The sequence below is a fragment of the Glycine max genome, chromosome 14, assembly GCF_000004515.6.
Source record: "Glycine max cultivar Williams 82 chromosome 14, Glycine_max_v4.0, whole genome shotgun sequence".
Classification (NCBI taxonomy): Eukaryota; Viridiplantae; Streptophyta; class Magnoliopsida; order Fabales; family Fabaceae; genus Glycine; species Glycine max.
The window spans coordinates 47,095,911-47,122,390 of NC_038250.2; the positions used below are offsets into that span (position 1 = coordinate 47,095,911).

General features: G+C 30.8%; 1 protein-coding gene across 1 annotated transcript; it reads left to right on the forward strand.

Annotated features, from left to right (window-relative positions):
* Positions 1 to 15,942: 15,942 nt before the first annotated feature.
* LOC100780494 (protein LIGHT-DEPENDENT SHORT HYPOCOTYLS 6) lies at positions 15,943 to 17,040 on the forward strand. The gene has a single exon (XM_003544258.5). The coding sequence runs from the start codon at positions 16,231 to 16,233 to the stop codon at positions 16,885 to 16,887; it is 657 nt and encodes a 218-aa protein (XP_003544306.1). The 5' UTR covers positions 15,943 to 16,230; the 3' UTR covers positions 16,888 to 17,040.
* The last annotated feature ends 9,440 nt before the right edge of the window (positions 17,041 to 26,480 follow it).

The following is a 26,480-nucleotide window of genomic DNA, read 5'->3' on the forward strand; positions in this document are numbered from 1 at the left end:
CTTAAGTTTCTCAAATGCGTCTTGGGCTAAGTCTGTACACATGAAATGGGCCTTGGTGGTGATATGAACCAAAGGGGCAGCAATGGTTGCATAACCCCTGATGAAGCGCCTATAGAAGTCGGCAAGGCCTAAAAAACTCCTAACTGCTTTAATTGAATGCGGAATTGGCCATTGAAGAATGGCCTCAACCTTGGACGCCACTGGTTTCACCCCCTCCGATGACACGATGTGGCCCAGGTATTCAACTTGAGTCTGCGCAAAGAAACACTTTGAAAATTTGAGAACAAATTGATGGGTGAGTAATACCTGAAAAGTGATTTCGAGGTGATTAAGATGCTCTGCCATGGAAGCACTATACACCAATATATCATCAAAAAAGACAATAATGAATCGTTGGAGATATGGCTAGAATATCGCGTTCATCGTCGCCTGAAACGATGAAGGGGCATTGCATGACCCAAACGGCATTACACGAAATTCGTAATGTCCGTGATGGGTTCGAAAAGACGTTTTCGAAATGTCTTCAGGGGACATATGTATTTGATGATACCCTTGAAGCAAATCGAGCTTCGAAAAATAGTGAGCCCCGCCTAATTCATCCAATAATTCATCAACCGTGGGTATCGGAAACCTGTCTTTAATGGTGAGAGCATTGAGTGCCCTATAGTCTACGCAGAATCTCCAGGTTCCATCGTGCTTCTTGACAAGCAAGATCGGGGAAGAAAAGGGGCTATTACTGGGTTGTATCAGACCCGTTTGCAGCATTATTTCAACTTGTTGTTCAATTTCCTGCTTCTGGAAATGGGGGTACCTATAGGGGCAGACATTGACGGGTGTAGCTTGGGGAAGAAGATGGATACGGTGGTCTGTCTCTCGTTGGGGTGGAAGTGTATTGGGTGATTGGAACAAGGGGTGGTAACGGTCAAGGATAGTTTGAATGTGGGGAGAGAGAGTAGGATCATCTTGGATGGAAGGGGGCTCTGGTAATATCGTGACATGGAAGTATAGGCTGGTGGGTTGGTGTCGTCAGAGATGATGAAATTGGGCAGAGGAGATGAAGTTCAAAGTGGTCTCAGTGTCCCCTTTTAATTCCACAAAATTGCCGGTGTGGAAGAAGGTATTGTAATCTGTGAGAAAGGGGCTGAGGGACTTCAACCATTGCACCCCCAGGACGACGTTAGCACCGGCAATGGACAATACATGCAGGTCAACGGTAAACCTCGTATTCTGAATGACCACGGTGACGTCCTCACAGACACGCGTGCACTCCAGTTGTTGGCCATTGCCAACCATGATGCGCAAAGGAGTGGTATCACGAGTGGTGAGGCCCAACTCCGAGACCAGCTGAAGCTGGATGAAGTTGTGGGTACTCCCACCGTCCACCAACAAGATCACCTGGCGGTCTCCGATGAAGCCCATGAAACGTAGCGTTTCGAGCGCCACTTGTCCTGCCAGCGAGTTAAAACTGATCTGGGCCGGGTATGGGTCAGTCGGGTCAGGGGGAACTGGATCGGGTTGCGGGTAAGGGGGGTTTATAAGGCCTGGGAGGGTTTCGTCTTCCTCAGCGACCAGGAGAAATGCCCTAGAGGTGCAGCGATGCCCTCTGTGGTATTTCTCGTCACATGTGAAGCAAAGCCTTCTCTCCCGGCGAGAAGCAATTTCTTCCAGAGAGAGGCGTTTCACCTGAGAGGGGTTGGGGCTCGTGGGTGGTAGTAACAGAGGTGGGGTGGGAATGGGGCGTAGAGGGATGGTGGAATTGGGGTTCTGGGTAGGGGAAACAGGGACGAAAGTGGTTGATGGAGGTGGGGGGTACATCTGGGTGGGTTGGTGGGGACGATTGCGTGAGGTGGGGCGGCCGTCGAAGATTTTCTCCTCCTGAAGTCGAGCGAGGCCTGCCACCTGCACGAGGGTCAAAGGCTGGTGGGCCTGGACCTCACGGCGAATATCCGACGCCAACCCCGACACAAAGCAGCTGAGCAGGAACGGTGGAGGGAGGCCGATGATGCGGTTCGCCAACTCCTCAAATTCGGCGAGGTACTGGGTCACCGTACCCTTTTGGGTGAGCTTGAACAGGACACCGGTCGGGTCCTCGTACTGAGAAGGCGCGAACCGAGTCTGAATCGCTTGAAGAAAGGCAGGCCAAGATGTAAATTGACCATTGTCGTTCATCCATTGGAACCAGGCCAAGGCGCGGCCGTCCATGTAGAACGCAGCAATGGTAAGCCTCTCTGCCTCAGGAGTAGCATGATACTCAAAATACTGGGTGATCTTAAAGATCCACCCAGATGGGTCACTCCCATCGAAACGAGGAACATCAATTTTGATTCTGTGTTGTTGTGCAGGTGAAGAAGAAGACGTGGGGGTAGATGCAGGTGGAACAGGGGTGGGGAGCGTGGGAGGAAGACGAAGCAAAATCTCATTCAACTGGAATGTTACTGTTTGCAAAGTCTCACCCATGGACAAATGTTGAGCCGCGAGCTTGAGAACGGCATCTTCCAAGGAAGTAGGGACATTAGAGGAGTCAGGCATAGCAACGAGAGCACCAATTGATACACTCGGGATAAAGGATTCCTGGAATTCGAGGACCAGGAGAGCCTCCAAACACACAATTGAGGAAGAAGGTGAAATTCTTATTGATGATGCTGTTATTTACATAGGGGTATTTATATTGATATTCTACAATAACCGAATTTGTCCTTTTTTGCCTAAATGGAATATCAAGGTGAATGAAAATATCAGAGCCGTTAAGCACGATTCTGCAGCATCATCCTCAGGGACTTCAAGCTTTCAAACGTAGTCTTGCAGGTACTTGGGCCTGAAGGTCCTTCTCTTAGTGTCACTTGCTATTCGCACCTCTCCTTCACAATGATTTGCTTGTTCTGCACCTTTATCTTCATCTGCTATTTGCACCTTGTGTATTGCAGTGCTATCATACCCTTAAGGAGTGAAATGGTTCATATTATGGTGCATGGAGAAAGGACATCCTCGAGATATGATAAGTAAAGAGGTTGTGTTCAGAGAGACAAAAGTGTTTACTCAAAGGAAGTCTCAAGTCAACAACAATTAGAAATGGATGATGACCAAAGTATTCATTTAGAGGTGGAGCCACTACGTGGTTCAACAAACTCAGAAGTTAAAGTTGAAAGTCAGGAGCGAAATAGTGCTAACACTCAACCGTATTTACAAGACTATCTCTTGGCCAAAGATAGAGAAAGAAGAACCAGTAACCCACCAAATAGGTTTGGTTATGCTGACATGGTTGCTTTTGCACTCAATATTGCATAAGAGAATGAAGGAAATGAGCCTAGAAGTTATGAGGAAGTTGATAATAACAAGCAATCTAAAAATTGGATTGCTGGTATGAATGAAGAATTGAGTTCCTTTCATAAGAATGTCGCTTGGATTTTGGTTGACAAGGCAAAAGGGACTAAATTAGTCAGATGCAAGTGGATATTCAACCCGAAAGAGGAAATCCTAGGGGTTGAAAAGGCTAGATTCAAAGTACCATTGGTGGCAAAAGGGTTTACACAAAGAGAGGGCATTGATTATAATGAGGTGTTCTCTCCTACTGTGAAACACTCCTCAATCAAAATGGTATTAGCCTTGGCTGTTCAAGAGGACATAGAATTGGAGTAACTTAATGTAAGGACAACTTTTTTGCATGGAGAACTAGAAGAGAAAATTTAATGACTCAACCAAAAGGTATCATAAAAAAGGTGATGAAGGCAAGGTGTGCCTGCCCAAATGATCACTCTATGGTCTGAAGCAATCCCCAAGACAATAGTATAAAATGTTTGACACCTTCATTGTGTTGAATGGCTTTAAAAGATGTGAGTATGATAACTATGTATACTTAAGAAGCATCGAGAATGGTTCTATTATTTACTTGCTTCTCCATGTAAATGATATGCTGGTAGCTTGCAAACGCAAGGAAGAAATTCAAAGTATGATGAAGTTTATTAATTCCTAATAGAAAATAGTAAATTAAAATACTTATAAATTTTAACTTAAAAAAATTTATGTGTCTGTAAACTGATTCTGAATTTTTAATTATATAAATATAAATATTAAACAGAAAGTAAAAAAAAAAAAAAGATCGGCGAATAAATTACAGCCCCACGTGAACGATTTTCTATCAACTCATCAAAAAAATTGCTTAACATAATTTAAGATCACAATATAATTATATTGAATAATCTTATCAACTCATTAGAGGAATTGCATTTCAATTTTTTTTTAAGGGAGTTGCATTACAACTTAAGATAACGATATAATTATGCAAATCTTTATAGTAATTTGCTACCATTCTATGTTGTTGATATTTAAAATAAAGGAAAAGAAAAAAAGCTTGTGATTGGAATTTTCATGTCTCTTATTTTGTGATTCTAGCTATATAGTCGGCCTCTTTTCTTTTCTTTCCTTTTCGTGTCTGTTGCGATGTATCTTGAAAAACTGCAGATACATGCATACGCTTCTATGAATGATTAATTTTTGTGATAAAGTTTTTGACTTTGTGCAATGGGATTAAGTCACTTGTGAATTTTGATTGGCATTTCCCCTTTTCAAAAGTACCCATTAGTTATGCAAACACGAGGTAAAGATGGATATATATATTATCATGTTTGGGGTGGAATCTTTTTCCGAGATTACTTCCCTCGTTAGTACTTTGATTCCAAATAAGATTTGATATAAAATGTTCTATTGATTTTATTCTAGACAATGCGTCACGGGATGAGGAATCAAATGTCCACTAGTGTGAACAAGTATTATATAATAAAGTATAACTAGAACAACAGTACCATTTAAGAAGTCATTGCCAACAATACAAGCGGCAAAATGATATTTGAAGGGCAATTATTGCCTCTCAAAATCCACTAGTTGACCTAATAGTGGTAAACGTTTGAGTAATTAATTTACACATGATCTTAAATTCAAATCTCATTATCATCATTATTAAAAAAAAGTTGCCTCCTCTCAAGCAATTAGGCAGCTAATGAATTGGCTTTCTTAGGGATCCTTTTTTTAGTGACTACTAAGCGTTAGGGATGTAAATTGTGTAACTATAATTTGGTTAATGCAGAAAATTTAATTTGGATATGATCAAATGCAAGCATAAAATATTAAGAATCCTCTAATACATCATTAGATGGATGTTCACGCGGTCAAATTTAGATCAAATGCTATCTATTTTCTATAGATGCGGATTTGCCAAATCTTAGAATATGTTTTGATTAGTCGTTATTGTTAATCCATTTGGCACATATCTTGTGTTTCATGCCAATGGAACATGATAAGTAAAAATAGCATTTGAGATCCGTTTTGCGACTTGTCAATTTCTTTCAAAATTATAATAATTATTTTTCTTTCTTATATACCTACAGGACATTCCTAACTTACCGATTGAAATCACCTGTCTCACATATTGCATCTCACTCTATATCTCACCATTAAAAACATGACACATCAATTAAAAAAAATACACATTAGATTTAGTATCCTCAGCTGTGGGATATACTTAGGCACATTTGATTTAATTTTTCACCTATTTTTCCATTTTTTTTCAACTAATTTTATGAGGGATTCTGCCAAAAATGGAAGACGTTAGTTCCTGTATTTTTATATTATCAGAAGTAATGATTGTAGCATATTGCACATATATTATATTAAGGTTATTCAATCCTCTGGTTAGAGAAAAAAATATGTGCTCAATTGCGTTGTGTTGAATTTTTTATTTTGTTGTCCAATTGTATAATCAGTGGCTAAAACATGTATTCCAGCCCTTTGCTGTGGTGGTTTGACGGAGGGAGTAGGCTAAGGAAAAAGGAGACGGATGTTGTTGGAGAGTGAAAGAAGTGATGAAAAGATAATAAATTCAACGTGTATTTTTTAATTGACAAGGTATGTTTTTATTCATGAGACGTAAAATGAGACATTTGTGAGAAAGGAAATTTCAGTCCCCTAACTAACAGCGAACTGAGACTAATTAAATTTACACAATTATATGTCTATTATTATTTGGCCAAGACATAATTAAATTATTAATTTGCCCCCAATAATAGGTTAGAAATCGTGCCAATGAGTTAGGATTTCCTTGTTTGATATTAAGAAAAAAGTTTCTTCACTATACCGATAGTTCTAATATAAAAATTATGAAAGATTAAATTTGATATGGGTTTTAATTATATTCAATGATTTAAAACAATAATTTAATTAAAATAAATTCACAATATAAATATTTTTTTACATTATTATCCAATTAGTAGTATATTGTCGCATATATGATAAGATTGTTAACTTTTACACTAATTATATTAAAAGTCATATTTTAATAATTTTTTGTTTATGAGTAAAAAACTAAAACATTTATATCTTATTTACAACTACTACGACATTTATATTAAAATTAGTCTTATTTAACTTTAAAACAATTAGAAATTTAATATTTGACATTAACTCGACTATACACCCTATCCCTCCAAGTACTAAGGTATTCGTTCTAGTCAAGAACTCGAGTACTTCTATCACCTTATCATCAAGAGGTGATCCCTCCAAGTATTTGTGTATTCTATCTAGTCGAGAACTTAAATATTACTATCACCTCATTATCAAAAGGTGATCCCCGCAAGTGTTTAGGCATTTGACTTAGTGGAGAACTTGAGTACATCATTATAAGAATATTTTTTTATTATTGTGGACTAAAAATTCATTGTATATAAACTTCTAATAGTGAGCTATAAGTTCCTCTGGAAAACCTTTGTCGGTAGATTTTATTGATAGTCTTGAAAAAGACATCTTTAATATAGTGGACTAAATCCACTTTAACTTGAAGGTAATATAGTGAGTTTAGTCGTTAGTAATCTGAGTGTCGATGATACCGAGAAAAACCCATTAGTAATTTATAAGTAGAAGTACATTAGTAGAAGAATGTATAAGCAATTATAGTGGGTTAAGTTGTATGTACTATAGTGGATTTTAAAACTTAGTGAATAGAAGGCTTAGTCCATTGTAATTATCATTTTTAAAAAAAATATTAGTATATGGATATATTAATTAATTTTAAAAAAGTTTGCAAATGAATATGGTGTGTTAAGTTGCCTATACTATAGTGGGTGATGATGAGAGAGCGGCACTAGGGTTGCTAAGGTGTGATTGAGTGAGTTGTGTTTGCAAATGAATCTAGGTTGGTGTGTCTAATGAAGGTAATTGGGCTTCACCATATACGAATGGGTCCAAATCTTATATGCAAGTGATATCAATGATCGGGTTTGATTACCGATACGTGAAACCCAACCGTACCAAACCGTATCAAATCGATTACATAACCCAGTTTACCTGACAATCCATTCGAACTCACCTGAAATGTACTTTTTTTCTCTCGATTTTGGGTCGGGGCGGGTGAACTTGCACATCCCTAATAGATATTGAATTCAGAAATATATTATTTTTATTATAGATGAATAAGAAGGAAAAATGAAGAGAAAACATTAAAAGAAAAAACAACACACAAAAAAGAAATAAAAAGGATAAAAAAATGTAAAAGGAAAAGGAAAGAAAAAACATTAAAAGAAAAAAATGAAAAAAGAAATAAAGAAAATTTTAGTAAGATAGATGATAAAAAATAATAATTTCTTATATAAAATAGATAGATGATAGAAAAGGAAAATAAAAGAGTTACAAAAGAAAAGTGGAAAGAAAAGACAAAAAGGAAGAGAGAGAAAATTTTTGTTTTTCACCAAAAGAGGTGACATGTGGTGAAGGAGGACTTTGTTTTATTATTATAATAATAATAATAATAATAATAATAATAATAATAATAGATATATAGAAGATAATGTAATTGCAATTTCCGTTTCTTTATCCGTTTCGTCATTTCCAATTTTCTGCAGGCTACAGGATCATGACTCATTTCATACGGCCCTATGTGTCAATCACTATTGGGCATGCAGGGAACATTAATTCCCAAGCAAGGGCTACCTACCCAATTCAGTACCCTGCAGAATGTTATTTTCATAGGGTAGTTTGCTGCAGTGGAAGGGTTACAACCTTTGACAAACATTTTTTTTCAAGAATTTAATTTTAAATATATTTATGGAATACATTTTTTCCTTTGTCATTTTAATTTTGAATTAACATAAGATAAGAATCTCAATTTTATATAACTATTTTAAAAGTTATATAATGTTGACAGTAAAAAAATTATACTGCCCAATGAAAATTAAATTCTTTTTAATTAATAAAGTATAAATTTATTCTTATATTATGAATTACATGGCAGAATTTGAAAAGTGAAAGTCTTATATCTCTTACAATTAGACATTTTTAATATTTATTCTTCTTTAAATGTGTATTTCACATACAACTTCTTCTGACTTATCAAAATTAGTAGCTAAATCATCTCAAATATATTCTCCATTTATCTCTATTTGTATACTTAATTTTTTAATTGTTTATTTCTTTTGATTAACCATATATTTTATCTTCATTTTTAAACTGAATTTTAATATATAGTTTCTTAAAATAAATTTTCAATAATTAAAAATAAGATATAATTGAATTCCAAAAGGAAAGATATAATTTGATTTCTCAATTGTAAATCTAAAATATAATTTATATAGTTAAATATATTTATTATAAATTTAAATTATAATATAATTAATATAATAAAATATTTATTATAAATTTCAACTAAGAAAAACAAATAGTTATCTTGTTTGATGTACAATACTAGTTTATTAAAGTAGAGTATGAAAACTACTCAAATCCAAGCATGATATATAGTTTTTCTTAAAGAAAGCAACAGAACTCAAATTGCAATGACAGGAAGCTACATGAAGAGAAATACAATGAGCTAGGGAGTTCCACCAAGACATAGAAGCAGAAGCAGCTAAAGAATAAGAAACTACATTGGCACTTCCTAATTAAAGACAAATTAAAGGAAACAAGTGTTGGTTCTGAAAAAGTGTATGTTTCCTCCTAGTCCTAGCATTTGATCATCTCCTTATAATTCCCTCAAAGAAAGGAATTACAACCAGTTCTTGAGTGGCATTTGATCATCTGTTATGTGAATACTAAGTGGAGACAAACCAAAAGGCTTTGGTCCATGCACACTGTACTGGTATTGAGTCTTTGGAATTTGACTATTTGAGCATCATATCATAAAGACAACAATTACTATCCAGCTTGACCAAACATTTCTCAAGATTTGCTTTTGATTGGATCTTGGTTAACCAACACACTAACCTTTGCATCGATCTTGAAGCAAAAATTTTGAACAGCTTAAATTTTTTTAATCTTATCCCTTGCTCATTGCTCCAACCATGCAGTTTAATTTCATCCCTTGAAAACTAGTTTCTCTTGCTCCTCACACACTTCTCCAAATTAAAGTGTGTAGCTTGGTTGGTGGCCTAACTTTGATTCAATAGTTGAATGTTGTGGAAAACATCTCATCTTCAGAATTTCAAAAATCATATCAATCTATGAATCCTCGATCTGAATCCATCGCCAAAACTGTTTTTGCAAGGAGAGCAGCAGTACTGAAATCACACAAATCTCTAAAACTTATAGCTGTGCAAGAGTTTTCTTTTTAAATGTGAAATTTGAGTAAGTCTTAAATCTTGCTATTTACTATTTACTTTTAGTTAATAAAACCTCGTAGTAGTTGAGATTTGTTTAATTATAACTTTCAGATTGGTTGTAAGTTATAAACAGATATTCTCATTTATGAAATATTAATGTATTCGTTTTTAATTTATTATCTCTCTAACTTTATCCGTGCAAGTTTTATTATATTGGTTTGGCTAAATATTAATTTTTGAGCCATTATATTTTATTGCTGTTTTATTTTAGTACATTAAATTTTAAGTGTTTTAATTTGATCATTTATGTTTTTTGAAATTTTATTTTGATTTTATATTTTTGAATTTTCTTTATTCTTTATGTTTTAAAAAATTTTATTTTAATTATTTATATTTTTAAAAGTTTTATTTTGATCTTTTATCTTTTTAAAAGTTTTATTTTATTAATTTCTTTTGATTTTTGTTAACAAATGATAGTGTCTTATTAACATAATATATAACTTTCATCCACCAAATAATATTATTGCATCATTCCATAGTCACACCACAACTCACCCCCAACATAAATCTCAAACATTGAGTCTCAAGATCGATGAAAAACTTTAGATTTAATATGAATCAAAATGAAACTTTCAAAAACATTAAGAATAAAAATTTAATGTATCAAAATAAAAAAATATTATAATATAATGAATCGAAAGTGACATTTAAATTGACTTCATATATGGATAAAGTTATCTCATGTCATACTTGTCATAAGGCATTTTTTTAATAATTAATTATCTAAATTAGACCTATAATTCTTTAATGAGACCTTAAAGTATTTCTATAAATTTTTATCTTTTTGGCAACTCAAATTAATTCTCAAGATTAATCACATTTAAAATTCTTTATTTTTTTTCTAAGGATGAGTGTTGCAAAAATTAAATTCAATTTTTTTTTCTTAAACTCAACATGTGTTATCAAATGACTCAAATTCATTAAGTTGTTTTCTTTTATTTTTTGAATTGAAGAAATAGTGAGGTTGAGTAGTTTATTCATGCAGTAATTATGTCTATTTTTAACAATTCTTCACTTATGATTTTAATGTTTAATAGACAAAACTATCACATTTGAGCTATCAAGATGAATTTTTATTTAAAGTCTCAAGGTTTGTGAAATGTTGTGATATCTCGCAAGTCGATCAACCATCATTGGGGAAAAGCATATAGGAGGGAAAGTTCACGAGAGAAAAGTCATCAGCTATTTGCAAATCATACTTTAACCAAAATTATGGACTTAAAAAGCACATTAAAAAGCATAGGACAAGTTCCAAGATGAGATTGAAGAGACTAATAAGGTTGAAACTATATTAGGCTCCTCATACTGAGAAATATAATTACAGAAATTAAGTTGATGAAGATGAAGAACGATAAATCTGTCAAGGAGTATTCTACTATATTAATGGATGTTATAAATCAAATAAGGCATCTTGATGAGGCATTTATAAATCAAAAGGTTTGTTGAATAAAATATCATCATTTCAATGCCTTAAAAATTTGAAGTCGAACTCTTCCCAACTTAAGAGTATTGCAAAGTCACTACTATAATTAACCAACAAGATATAGAATCATGAGGTCTCAATGAGATTTGATGAAACTGCTAAAGGCTTTTTTTCAAGAAAAATACAAACTAATTAAGAAGTTCTAGAAACCCACAAGACAAGAAGTCTTTCGTGAACAACAAAGGAAAAATTAAAGATTCTTCAAGAAAGGAAACCTTTTTGCTTTGTTCTTAGTGTGAAAGAACCAACCATACTGAGAAATATTGTTAGCAAAGAAATAAAAATATTTTTTTATTGTAATTGATGTAATAAATTTGACCATGATAAAAAGTATTAAAAAATAAGAAAAAGCAGTTTTAGCAACAAAAAAAAATAGAACAAGAAAATGCGACTAAAGAAGACAAAAATTATTTGTGCGTTTATTTATGGCATCTCAAGCACTCAATTCATATAATTGGATACTTGGATCAACAATAGTTGCACCAAAAATGTCTATCAATACTTACCTCCATTAAAGAATCATTCAACCAAAAGACAAGTTAGAAAAGGGTGAAGTTGAGTAAGGCAAAGGAGATAATTATTAGGTTAAATTATTCATTTCGTCTTTATAATTTTACAATTCTTACTTTTTTGGTCCCTATAGTTTGAAAGTGATTTTTTTAGATCCTATATTTTACATTTTAATTCTCTTTTAGTCCCTATAGTTTTGAAAGTGATTGTTTTAGTCTTTATAATTTTTGTTTTAATTCTCTTTTAGTCCCTATAGTTTGAAAGTGGTTTTTTGAGTCCCTGTATTTTATATTTTAATTTTTTTAGTCCTTACCATCAAAATATGAGTAATATTATCAATTACAATTAATTACAAAAATATTAGCAAATAATTCGTAACTAATTTATCGTAAGATAATTTGTAATAAAAAATTGACAATTTATAATTAATTTGTAACTAATTATTTTTATAATTTTTTTGTAGTAAGGACTAAAAGGTAATTAAACTACAAATTATAAGAATTAAAAATATCACTTTCAAACTATAGAGACTAAAAGAGAATTAAAATACAAAATATAAAGACTAAAAAGAACACTTTTAAACTATATAGACTAAAAAAAATTAAAATGTAAAATATAAGAACTAAAAAAATAACTTTCAAATTATAAGGACTAAAAAGATAAAAATGATAAAATTATAGTAACAGATCATCAGTAATTTAACCTAATTATTACTATCCAAACTAAGAAAGGTATGGAAATTGTCATTACTGTTATGTACATTCATGAATTAGAATGTTGCACAAGTGATAATAAATGGATATGCTATCTCTTTCATCGAAAATTATTTATTTATCATTGATGAACATGAGATACAGTTAGCAAAACTTAAAACAAGTGGAAAATGATTTTGCAATTTGATTAAGTGGAACGTCATTATTTTACTACTAATATTGATGAGAATGTTTTTTGGCACACAAAAAAAATTGGTCACTTCAAATTGAAATCTTTGAAGTTCAAACAAATTTATGGTCGATGACAGACTAAAAATCAAATACTCAGACCTTTGAAAGTTGTGAGTAGGGTAAGCAATGGGAACATATTACTCTATCTAAATTTATTATATATACTATTAAGTTAACTTTCTAAAACAATGGGGGAAAACCACTATTGTCAGATTGCCGATTGGCTTCAACAATTGGAAAAGAATCTCCTCTCTTTCCCTCTCTCATTTTTGGGTTTAGTATACTTTTCTTTCCTGCTTTTAATTATTTAAATAAATAAAACAATCAATGAATTATGTTAAATGAAAAATAAATTGGGAAAAAGAAATAAACTACAACCAAAAGGCATGATTGAAGGCAAAGAAGGGCAGACAACAACTGAACATTTCACACATTATGAGAAAAATGATCTATGCATGTGAATTCCTTTTGCCTAGACTTATGAATTAATATAGGTAAAATTCAAAAATATTTTTATCTATAACCGATTAATGTAAGTAAAACTTAGTAACTTATGCCTATCATTATTTGGTGTAGGTAAATTCATTAAAACTAAAAATAATTTTTACCTACAACTATTTTATGTAAGTAAAATTCCAAAAAACTTATGTATATGATTGATTAGTGTAGGTAAAACTCGCACTATAAGAAATTTGGTATATACCTACAAACACTTTTAATGACATCATTAAAAGTGTGGGTATAAACTTGATATACCTACAAACATATGATAAATTATGGGTATAGGTATCATATGGTTATAAATGTTTGATTTAGACACTATTTGTTTTAGTGGTGAATTAGAAATTATGGGCATAGGTAACTTATACCTACAGGTATATGATAAACCATAGATATAAGTATGATTTAACTATATATATATTTTTTTGTATTTCTATCACTATTTATTTTAGTGATGTATTTAGAACCATGTGTATAGGTAGTTTGAATTTTATTATTTTGGGAATTGACTCAAATTAATCAAGCTTTATTATATTTTTTTCTATTCTAATATGATTTTTAAGCTTCAGGTAGGCCAAGTTAATTGATTCACATATCTATGCAACTATAGTTGAGAAGCTATCACATCAACTTGCATAAGATATTCATTTGTACATGTTAATATGTATTCTTTTATGTCATTGTAATGACTTGCAACAATGAAGACAACCAAGTAATGATTTTTAGAAAGACATTTTTTTCTTGAATATATGCTTGATCATTTTAAAAATTTGTTGCTGACTTAGTTCATGAATGTTCATATAGATTATTACTTGAATGTGACTATTATGTTGATTATTGTGAATGTTGAATATCATCTCAGTTTGGCTAGATGTTTTGACAAATAAATATTTTTGTTTGTTTTTGTGATTATATGATTTTACTTGATGTGACTATAGATGTTAGATGTTATCTTATCTTTGTTAGATGTTTTGGAATACATAAATACTCATGTTTGTTTTTGTGATTATGTGATTTTCTTGGAAAATGTTCCTTGAAAAATGGACCTTTCTCTCCTTCATCCCCGGAGAGAAAAGAATTTGATTAGTTCATGTTTCTTAATTTTCAATGTTTGCTCCAATATTTCAAAACTACTAGAACTTTTTTTTAAGCAAGACAATTACTTTATTGCATAAATTAATTCTTGAACTTGTAAAACCTTAGACGATTAACTGAGATATAATTGATATTCATTTTATCTAGATAACTAAATAATAATAATAATAATTTAGAAATGTAAAGCATCCCAATAGATAACAAGTAATATGATTTTTTATTATGTGACTTTTACTTATGATTAAAATCTATAAGTACAAGTTAATGGTTTGTATCTACAATTTTATAATTAGGCATAAATTAATGATTTTTAGATATAGTTAGAAGTTGTAGGTACAAATTAATATTTTTACCTATAGTTTGAGATTGTAAATATAAATTAATGATTTTTACCTACGCATAATGTGAATTGTAGAAATCGTATATAGTAACAATCAAATATAATTATAGATGAAAATAATTTTATATATAAAATTTCTACTAACATATTATAATTTATCATCTATCATTATAAGTTTCTTAAAAGTTGACGGTCAAGATATTTATATAACAAAGTCTTTAATATATTTATCTATATATTTTTAATATCTATGAATGATTTTTATCCATAGAGATATGCCACTTTTTTTATAGTGACATCCCATTAAAAAAAAAAAACAAAAACAATTGTAAAATTAAAAAACTATTTAACTTTCCCCGTGTGGCGTTCCGACTACAGTACGGGACTATGTAGATAATTTTGAAAGGAGGGAGCGTGCGTAAATTTTTATTTCTTTTTTTTTTATACGAAGGAGAAGTCACGGACCTAAACAAGTAGTTATATATACTATATACTATATACTTATTTTTTTATTCGAATACTATATACTTTATAAATGAGAAATGAAGACACACTTACTATACCATGCCGAATTGATAAAACAACAAGGGGGATTAGCAACATCAACATGGCCATGAAATATTTGACTATCTCAAGACTCCATTAATGGTGATCGCATCCAGTATCCACAAAAATATAGCCAACCCACGCGCAACAAACACCCGTGTCCACCACACCCAAACCCTTGCAAATTGCAAAAAAAATAAAAAAAACTGACAAATTATTCAACACACTACAGATTTCTCTTATTACATAATAATAAAATATGCACCATTATCTTAATGTATTTCTATTGTGTAATACTCATAACGTAAGGTGACGTATAGTTCATTATTAAGCATCAAGAATTATTCCTTCCTCATTCAAAACTCATATAAAATTATGTTAATATTATTTTTTTATTACTCTTTGTTACATCATTTTTTACCAGCAAAAAGGATTACTGGTATTAATAACGGGTACCAGAAGGACTAATGTTGATACAAGATGATTTGAGTATGAAGTTGCAACTCTTTATGTACATCATTCATATTACTTATTTTTATTGTACAAAAATTGTAAGTATAAGTTATGGCTAATTATATACGAGCAAAGGAGGAGGAGAGAAAATCAAGAATGATCCGTAGAAGTGACAAGTGATTTATGGTTATTATCGAATGATTGAGAATTTAAATTTTGATTGATTTTTTAATATAAAATAAATTGTATTAAAAAATATTTAATATTTTTTTAATGAAAATTAATTATTATTTCAAATAATATTATGCTCAGAGTAAAAAAAAAGAAGGGAAGGAAGGAGAAGAAGAAAAGAAAGAGAGTGGAGGGGCCAACGTGGTGAATAGTAAAGTAGTCACGTCAAGAGGGGCCACCATGTGAAATTGTGAACACTGTGCAAAACGCTCGCCACTCGCCCCCACCAGCATCACTCAACTCAACCCTTCTCCCTCTCATTCATTCAATTCATTCAACTAGCCTTTTTTACGTCCCATCACCCAATTTCTCTCTCTCTCTCTCTCTTAACTCCAAATAAATTAAACCCTCGTCTTCTCTTCTTCCCTCTCCTCCTCAACAAAAACCGAAACACCACTTCATCATCAGATTCCCAAAAAACATATAACCTATTTCACCAATCCAACAGGGTGGTTGTGATTTTTGTTGTTGTTGTTGTTGTTAGTGATCATCATGGACGCTGCATCAGGGGCAGCGCCTGCGGCGTTGGCGGCTCCCCAATCAGAGGGATCACCGGCTGCGCCGAGCCGCTACGAGTCGCAGAAGCGACGCGACTGGAACACGTTCTTGCAGTACCTGAGGAACCACAAGCCACCATTGACGCTGGCGCGGTGCAGTGGCGCGCACGTGATCGAGTTTTTGAAGTACCTCGACCAGTTCGGGAAGACTAAGGTACACATCTTGGGGTGCCCGTATTTCGGACACCCCAACCCACCTGCCCCTTGTGCCTGTCCTCTTAAACAGGCTTGGGGCAGTCTGGACGCCCTAATTGGACGACTCAGGGCGGCCTTCGAAGAAAATGGAGGCCGTCCTGAGTCTAATCCATTTGCAACTAGGGCTGTCCGAATTTACCTCAGAGAGATAAGAGAAGGTCAGGCCAAGGCAAGAGGAATCCCCTACGAGAAGAAGAAACGCAAGAGAACTATTGTCACCACTACTGTCACCGCCGCAGCCACCGTTATGTCTACCATAACGGGTAGTAGTCCTAATAATACTATTACAAACGGTGCTGGTAGTAGCACTGGTAACACTACTAACGGAGCTGGTGTTAGTGAACCTTCTGCTGCTGCTACTGCTACACCTAATGTTACTACTGCTGCTGCCGTATAGTATAATTTTAATAATTTTGATCATTTTTTCCTATTTTCTGCTACTATCTACTATCTATCTTTATTTTTAAGGAAATTAATTGTGGTTATGGCTTATGTATATATAGTTAATTACTTAGTTATGACAATTTATCTGAGTTTTTTAATTTAAAAATTGAACCCCTATCAACGATTTATCAGAATCACAGAGATTATTTTTTTGGTTTAGCTAGTCTCATGCTACCTGATTCTGTTACTTGAAGTGGTGTTTCATTACTAGGTTTCTCTTGTATGACGTGAATTGTTTGCTTCTCTTTAGTTTTATTTTCTGGTGTTTCATGAATGAGCTAGCTCAATGGACTGGTGGAGGCACAGATTATAATTAACACCTTGTTTTGCTTAATTAACAGAAGAGTCCAAGGCCTTCTATTTTCATGTTAAATTCATTCCTCGTTTTTATTTCTATCTTCTTTATAATGGGGTTTACTGTTGGAGAAAGAGGGAGAGAATCATATCCGTTCCCTCTTTATTTTTACATTATAACTGGGTATAGCCTATATTTCTATGATGCCATTAAGGAAACTAGCGAGATGTGGAGAATACATCGTTCATTTGCTTTCATTATGACATTTCGTTTTTGTCTTGACCCGATGAAGCTCCAATGAGTGAGGTGCAGTTGGGAAACAATTTGTTGAAAGTTAGAAAGATGGGAAAAGAAGAATCAAATATCACAACTATACCATTATAGTATGCTCTTTACTTTTTTCTCTCTCCCCCGTTTGTCATCCTGCAAAACAGTGCAATTTATGGAAGGAAATCAAGGAATTGAATTGACCCTTCCATGATATATACTATCATTTTAGTTTGGTAGAAATATTCATTAAACACATAAGTTTATAAACTAAAATCTTGATTTTTTTAAATTTTTTTTTATCTTTAATCCTTGTCTCTTGTTTTGGATCTGCTGGTTGTAACAAGGGCAACAACAACAAACACATATATATGGAGTCAAAGAAGGTCTAATCCTTCTTTATATATAAAGACTAAAGACTAACTAGTTAGTTCCCAGCAACAGTACTGTTCATCTGGTCCCCGGGGTTGTATCAGATCTGTTGGGTTCAATCTAACTACAATATGCACACGTGCGCCTATCATTTACAGCTTTTCTTGCACTTCTGTTTCAGGTGCTACTCCTTTGCAACTTGATCTAAGATTTTGTTCTCTTAGATTTTCTTGTTAAGTTTTACGACTTTGGCTTATTTTCTATCCTTTCATTTTCTTTCTTTCTTTTGCTGAGGTAGGTTATTCAGCTTTCTACTCTATTCATCAACTTCAATTCCCTCTCTCTCTCTCTCTCTCTATATATATATATATATGATTGACATTTCTTAATTTATGAGATGATAACACTTGAAAAAAAATAATGTTCCTTTTAGTTTATATTTTTACAATTTTTTACATAATGATTTTTTATTTAATTAAAATATACTGGAAGCATAAATATTTCAACATTATCTTCTAATTATATATTATAATCTGTTATGTTTTGTTGGATAATCATAAATTATCATAAGATTATTCATTTTTGCTAATTACTTTAAAAATCATATTTAAAATAATATTTCATTATTGTTGAAGTGTAAAAAAATTATACTGTATTAACAATGTGTGAAAATCAATTTCATATTTTTATTGAGTTTAATTAGAATATGTTAATAGTGTAAACTTTTTATACTATCACTAATATTTAATTATAACTTAATTAATATATATAATAAAACTATATTAATTTATAATAATTATTTTTAAAAAATAACTCAACAATAATTTGTAATTAGTTGAGCACATATAAAAATTCTACACTAATTTGTCTTGCATATAAATTATCCCGAGAAAATGAAGTGAAGATATAGGGCATAGGCTGAGGCTGCTACCTTCAATGAAAAGAAAAGCAATCCTTGTGATTGCTGCTCATGTTTTATTTTTGGTAACCCCCACCTAAAGGGTGAAAACGACTGCTAGCCAACCGTTCCTTACATTCTATAAATTAATTTACAATTTTCATTCGTATTATCATAACCTAGCCATAATTTAATGTTTTATTGGTTATTATATAGCATAGACCCACTAGCCACTTCCAAACAAAACCACACTTCTGAACTTTAATTTGGAATTTTGGACCCATATCCACTAAAATCATGATTCATCTACTCATGATAATGTACTGAAACAATTTCTTTGCATTACTTTTTTGTCTGTTTCTTTTCTTGCAATAATTTTTTCCTCCCTTCTCTCCACGAAGAAATATTCAAACTTTTGCATTCAAGGGGGAACTTTCGCTTTCTGGCCCTTGTAGAACCACGTAATTTCGTCTAGGGCACTTTATTTCTCACTTTCTTTTGTTTTTTCTTTATTATGTACGGTGGCAACAACTTTAACCATTTCGATTTCTAAAAAGTCAAAAAGAAAAAAAAATCATTTATCATCCCATCATTAAAAAAATACTATTAATAAAATTAAGATCCGATTACTTTCTTTTTCTCAATTTCTTCCACTCTTTCTTCATATATGGCATAGTATTTTGATTGCACCATGTACATATTTCATATTTATTTGCACATACAAACACATAGACCTTAATATGTTACGTTGTTTATTGTTCTCTCATGAGCTACAGAACAAATGGGTGCAGGGAGGGTCTGAGAACAGTGAAGTGAGGAAGGAGTAAAATCACGAGGTTGATAAGGATAAAAGAGTATCCCACTAAGTTTCTGAGTTTCATCCCTCTTTTGTCGCCACATAGAACAACATCCACGTCCCAATTAATGGTATTTGTCTATTATAGACTTGATTCGTATTTGAACAAGGGGGGGTTAGGAAGAACAGGGTTTTCTGATGGTTTTGGTTTTGGGGTGGGGCTGGCTTTTATGATTTTCTCATATCACCTGCACCTACATTACTCTTATTCTTGTCACTACCAATAACATTTAACATCGTATGTTCGTTTATGAGAGAGGGTGGGGAGTAGGGAGTTTTTTGGTGGGTGGAACGGGAATGCTTTGGGTCAATTTTTCCGTCAACGTAGCCTTTTTTTTATTCTGTTTTTTTTTTCATGGATTAGGTGCATTTTTTTTATTTTTTTTTTTACAAGAGACAGTTCTATGAGTGTAGTAAATAAAATTAATCATTACGGGTGATAATATTTCTGTAAGTGTTATTGTATTTGAATATCCAAAATTCAAACCTATTAATTAAAATAAAATAATTTTAGGTCAGGTTGATTTAAAAACTCAAAGTCAATCTTTGTTATTATTTTCTCTCTTTTTTTTCTATTATTTTATTACTTCTTATTTTCTAATCTCTCTTATATGATAATATACTTACTTTAAATCAACAAGTCATTAGTTTGAGTGATATTGAGTTCTATCCCTTAAATAAAGTTTTAGATTTAAACATTATAGATGGAAAAAAAAAATTGAGAGTAAGATTCCATTAATAAATACCTTCAAAATCCCACTAATAAATACCTACAAAATCGCAGTATCACCACAACCAATGTTTAAAACCTCGGTAAGAAATAAGGAAAAATATATGAAAAAATAATAAATATGATGGGTTATATACAAACTGAAATCATATTAATTATTTTTTGCTTGCACTGAAATCATATTAATATTATCCCTGTTTTATTGTTCTAGACAATGACAATTTGAAATGTGGCATTATTGACGTATGGTTTTGAACAGGGAATATATACCTAAAATTTATTAAGCTTAGCCCTCTCAATATGGAGGCGAGTGAGGTCACCCACATGATCTTGCTTTTTGGGACAGAAATAAACGGACGATGCAGCAACACGTGGAAAAGTGTCCCCTCCAGCGCGCATCATTCTCCATCATCTTCTAATTTTATTTTAGAAGAAAATTTGAAGACAACAGATTATACTCTAATTAAAGGCCAAAACAAAATTATACACATCATTTGAAAAGAAAAATGGTGAGAAAGAGAATCAAAGAAAAAGAGAAAAGGATTAGAAAATAAGATGAATGGGACGAATTTATATCCATTTAAGTTAAGAAATAAAAATTAAGAAAAATTAATATTTTATTTTCTCTTATTTAGCATAGTAAATATATATATATATATATAAGAGAAATGTGCTAATCAGTATCTTAAAGAATTAAAAATTATTTGTATGAAATAACATTACTAGTCCATTTTCGCCTTTATTTTCAAATAGACACTCAGTAAAATCTTTAATAAAGAAAATATTCATTGATTTTTAATCAATGTTTTTGGAGCATTGATTTTTAATCAATGCAAAAAAAAAATACCTATAATAGTTTATTTTACGTAAGCTAAAATGATAATTATAAAGATATATTGATCGATCACTAAATTAATATGTCCACCAAATATATATTTTTTCTGTTATTTTCTCTCAAACTCGGAGCATGATTTATTTTTTTTCCAAGGCATGAAAAAATAGAGTATGATTTTGAAAGCTGATTCAAAGTTAAATTTGGAATCGACCAGATGATCGATTCAAACATCCTTGCAATCCGTTAGACACAAATCGTTTTTGAATTGTTTAAATTGGTTAAGAACTGTCTAAATCAGTGAAAATTAAAAAAAAAATGGTGCTCTGTCTGGTTTGACAGTTTTGATCGTATTTTTTAGAAAAGTGATTTTTTTTAACTTGACAAAATGTGTCTTTGACCTCACTCTTCACAAAAAGAATGTCAGTCTCTATTCCACTGATTTAATGCACTTTTGATGTTAAGACGAATATATATGCATGTACAAAATAACTTATGACAGAAGAAGGAATCAAAAAGTGAATAGCTCTATGGGTGACTCGAACTTTTGAGATTAAAACTCACGATGAATATGAATTATCCGCAATTTGTTTATATTTCATTCTAAATAATGATTTTTAAAGTTAAGATTTGTGTATTTTCATTAGCAAAATTTATATAATTTTTAATTTTTAATTAATTTAATTTTTATAGTTCTTGTTTTACAAGACATATAATATGATTTTTATACTAAATTAAAGTTGCTTTCAACTTATTATTCTTTCCCATTGCTTAACTTGATTCGGTAGGAGTTCACCCAATTGATTCACCTTCAAGAAATCAACATACATTTGGGGGTGGGATGGATAAGTGTAGGGAAAAGCGATAGAAATCAATATATATATATATATATATATATATATATATATATATATATATATATATATATATATATATATATATATATAATAAAGAACGTAAAAGTTGTAGAGTGTGTTTTCTATACCCCTACAAAATCTTGTAATACCATAAAAATAGAAATAATTATTTATTGTTTTAGATTTATCATAAAAACTTAATTGAATTTTCCTCATCATAAACTTATTCCAAACACATTAGTAAATCAACAGGACAAGAAATGAAGAGAACAAGAATAGAAAAAGAAGTAAATATATAAATAATAAACATAATTATTGTTCTTTTTCATTTTGTGCGAAGCAGCATATCTTTTGCGTGGAAAACACTGCCTATTCACACTTGACTCTGCATGCCTTCGTTTCTGAGCTACAATAATAGATTTTCCCCTCCAGGTCAAATCTTAGTGCTTTTCTTTGGAATTTGCATGATGCATGGTTCGATCAGTATACATAATAGAATTCCAATATGATGAGAGTGTTAACAGCAAAAATTAGACTTTAGGGGTGGTATAACTAGCAATGGACCCGTAGCGTGGTAGGGATTTTTAGACTTTAGGCTAAAACAATGGGCGACAAATGAGTGGAATGCTCGTAATGGCTTACGAATGGAACAGATCCAATAATTGAATGGTTGGAAAAAGTGCCCCCTTCATTGGGGAAGGTGTTAATTGTTCAAACTTCAAAGGGCATGTTTATTTTATGTACTTCAACTTAATTTCCCTCACCGAATGATGTATATTTTACCAATATATATAAATTGTAATTAAAATTAATTTAAATATATCAGGAGTAGTATATTTCAACTATATGGAAAGATATAACATTAACTTTATCTATTTTCTTAAATAACCATATCATAAATAATTTTTCTTAGCCTTTATAAAAATGTTTCATAATTCATTATAGCAAACCTATACTTTGGATTGTGAGTGTGTGACTATCTTGAAGTGATATTCATAACACGCCTATTACACTTTTTGCACAAGAATATTTTGGAGTTTGATTGACAAGTGACAACTTTTTGTCATGTGTTATATGTATGGTGTGTTTAGTAGAGAGGAGCAAAATAATATTAAAAAAACATCTTTTTTAGATTTATGTTTTTTATATTTTATTTTAATTCAAAAAAAATAATCTATTTTTTTTTTATTTTTATCCATTTAAACAAACACACCCATATCGATCACTAATACTCATCCAGTGCATGGTTAATCGTATTTGGTGTCACGAAAGAACATTCCTGCCAAACAAATAAATGCAAACTCGAATGCATTAATGTTCCAAAAAAAATTAATTAAATGTCTTAGACCTTATAAATAATTATATGCCAAATAATCAGGATTCTCATAATATTGGTTAAGAAATTTAAAGTAAAAATATTTTTATTAGAAGATAAAAAATTACATTATTTATGATCTTTTTTATACTCTCATATAATTCACATAATAAATATTTTTTACTTTAATTCCTTAACTAATACCCAAAAAATACTAATTAACAAGACCCTTATTATATTTATATACCTCCTTACTGTCTTTCAAATTCTAAATTATGTCATTCAGTGTCAAAGTTAATAAATCATATGAAACATTAACACTAGACAGATCTTGCAACTTACTCAAATCCTGATAGAGATTTTAAATTTTCAAACACTCTATATGATGATGAAAGCATCATTACAAAGAAAAGTATAAATATCAATAAATTTTAGCAAGTACTCAACAGTGATACACTTTAGGACTCATCAATTTTAGGTTATTGGTAATGATTTAGTGCGTTGTTTGAGTTTTCACTTGGGGTCCTCAAAATTGGGAGTGTCTTTTGCAATTGACCGTTGGATCTGTCTGGGATGCATGTTGTCGTATAATGAATGACACTCCAAATATAGTTTTAGTCACTTGTCACAGAATGATAAGTTACCTACAACTTGTTTGGATAAGTTTTTTTTAGAAATATTTTTAAGAAAAAAATGAGATTAATTTTTTCATAAGTAAAAACAAGTTTTTTATTAGTTAATTTATAGAAGATTTCTCATATATCTTTTTTAAATGATAAAAAAATATTTACGAATTAGTTAATAATAAATTCATTTTAATTTATAGAAAAAATTGTTTATTTCTTTCTTCTCCTATAAGTATTTCTAGAAAAACTTAGTCAAACAGACGACCCTGACTATCTTGGTAAGCATTGGTTGATTGGAATAGCAAAAGGTGAAAAGAAATAAATAGTAGAGAACGGACAAAACTTACACTTTGTTTGTTTTGATAGACAGAAATTTGTGAAGATGGAAATGGGTAGTGAAGGTTATTTGGTACAATTAATATGGGTGAGACATAATGTTAAAATTGATGGACCCATTAATTTGTATTATTTTTTGGTTTAAATATTTTTTTATCCTTATAATTTAATATTATTTTACTTTTTGCCCTAATAAAATTATTTTTGTTTTTATTTCTTGAATTTTTTTTTTGTTTTTAGTCCTTAAAACATTTTAAATAGTTAATGTTTTGAACAATAAAAAAATATTATTTTAAATGCTATAAAGATAAAAAAAAATAAAATAAACATAAGTTATAATGATTAAAAATAAAAAAAAATCTACCAAGACAAAAAATAAAAAATACTAAATTATAAAGACTAAAAATATGTTTAATTTTCACTCTTCTCTCTATATCTCTCCTCATATTTTTTTCTATTTCTATTCAACCAAACACATTTATTTTTTGCTTTATTGTCACCTATTTTCACTCTTTTTTTGTATCTACTCTATTTCTATCTTCTACCGCAAACACATTCTTAATAAACAATGTTTCCCTCGATCTATTATTTACAAGGAAAGAAAGCAATCCAAAAAATGAGTTGTACTATTTTTACAACCTTCTCATTTTGGATGACAAAGTAGTAATTATAGCTTGTGAGATAAAAGTACTAAGTTATCCTTATTTCTGTACACTTGTTTTTTACTATAAATATTTATGTAATTTTATATACATATTTTTCTCTCCTATTTTTAATACTATCAAACAAAAGGAAAGACTTTTTCTTTTCTTTTCATTTTCTCTCTTACTAAACAATCTAAAATTCATCTCGCATTTCTTTTCTTTTTTTCTCTTTATTTCCTTTAACTTAATTTCTTTATGGAACCAAACAAAGCCTAAATGACAATTGTTGCCAGTCAAATTTGTCGATTATGTAGTGACCATTTTTACAATCAAATTCAAATTACTAATGGTCACTTGTTCACATACCATCTTTGTTATTTAGCAATTGAATCATTATTTGTTGTAAAAACACATTATTAGTTGAAAAGTGTGGTAGTTTTGTAGAAACCGATGGTAAGTTTAGTAATTAGTGATTGAATTTCTTCAATTGTTAAACCCTATCTCATAAAACCCACCATTTTTTTAAACATTAAATAATATTTTTGTTTGTCCTGACATCATTCTTTATGATATGTCATAAAATGACATAATTACATAAATTAACAAAATAAATGACAACATTATCCATGAGGATACTATTAGTTACATCATTGTTTTATAACAAAAAAAAAGTTTGAAATTTAAAGAAACAACAGACAAAATTTTGTTTTTCATAAACTAAAAAACACATAATTACATAAATTAACAAAATAATTATCCAAATTAAAATTAAAAAACTCATAACAACTCCAAATATAACGATGAGGTTAACACTTCTTCGTGTTTTAGGATTAATTATTAAATCTTAAAAAAATTACTTATTAATTATATATATAATAAGAACATCTTTAAGGTTCGTTGCTTAACGAATTATTTATTTTAAGATGTCATACTAATTTTTTTTACCATTGAAGAATATTTGTGTGGGTCGGTTGTTTAAAATTAGTTATGTTGCTTTTATAAGCAACAATTACTTATGATAACAAAAAATATTTTCTTATAATTTAAAGATGACTCATTTAAAAGTTGTTTAAAATTATATTATTGGAGTAAAATGTTTATAAATTGCTATTATGATGTGACATTATGAGGGCAATTAATAGGAGATAAGTAACTCAAAATGTTGCTTAAATTGCACTCATTGAAGATTGATGTTCTAAAATAACTAAAAAGTATGCTTAAAAAACAGGAAAAAAAACTTGAATTTGTTAGATTTTTACAATATATATGATTTGTTTAATATTTGTTTTTATTACCTAACTCTATAAAAAAATACATTTTAGTACCATCAAACATGTAGACTAACTGATGTAGGATTGTTTTAACTTAATTAAAATTTTTGGATTCAAATAGTAATATATTATTGAGTACAAAAAGAAAATATTTTTGTAAACTTTATTGTCATTGATGATGTGTCTTCTATTGTTCTCTCTTATTTTAGAAGTCAAATAAATAACTTTTTTGAATGTGTTGTGTAAG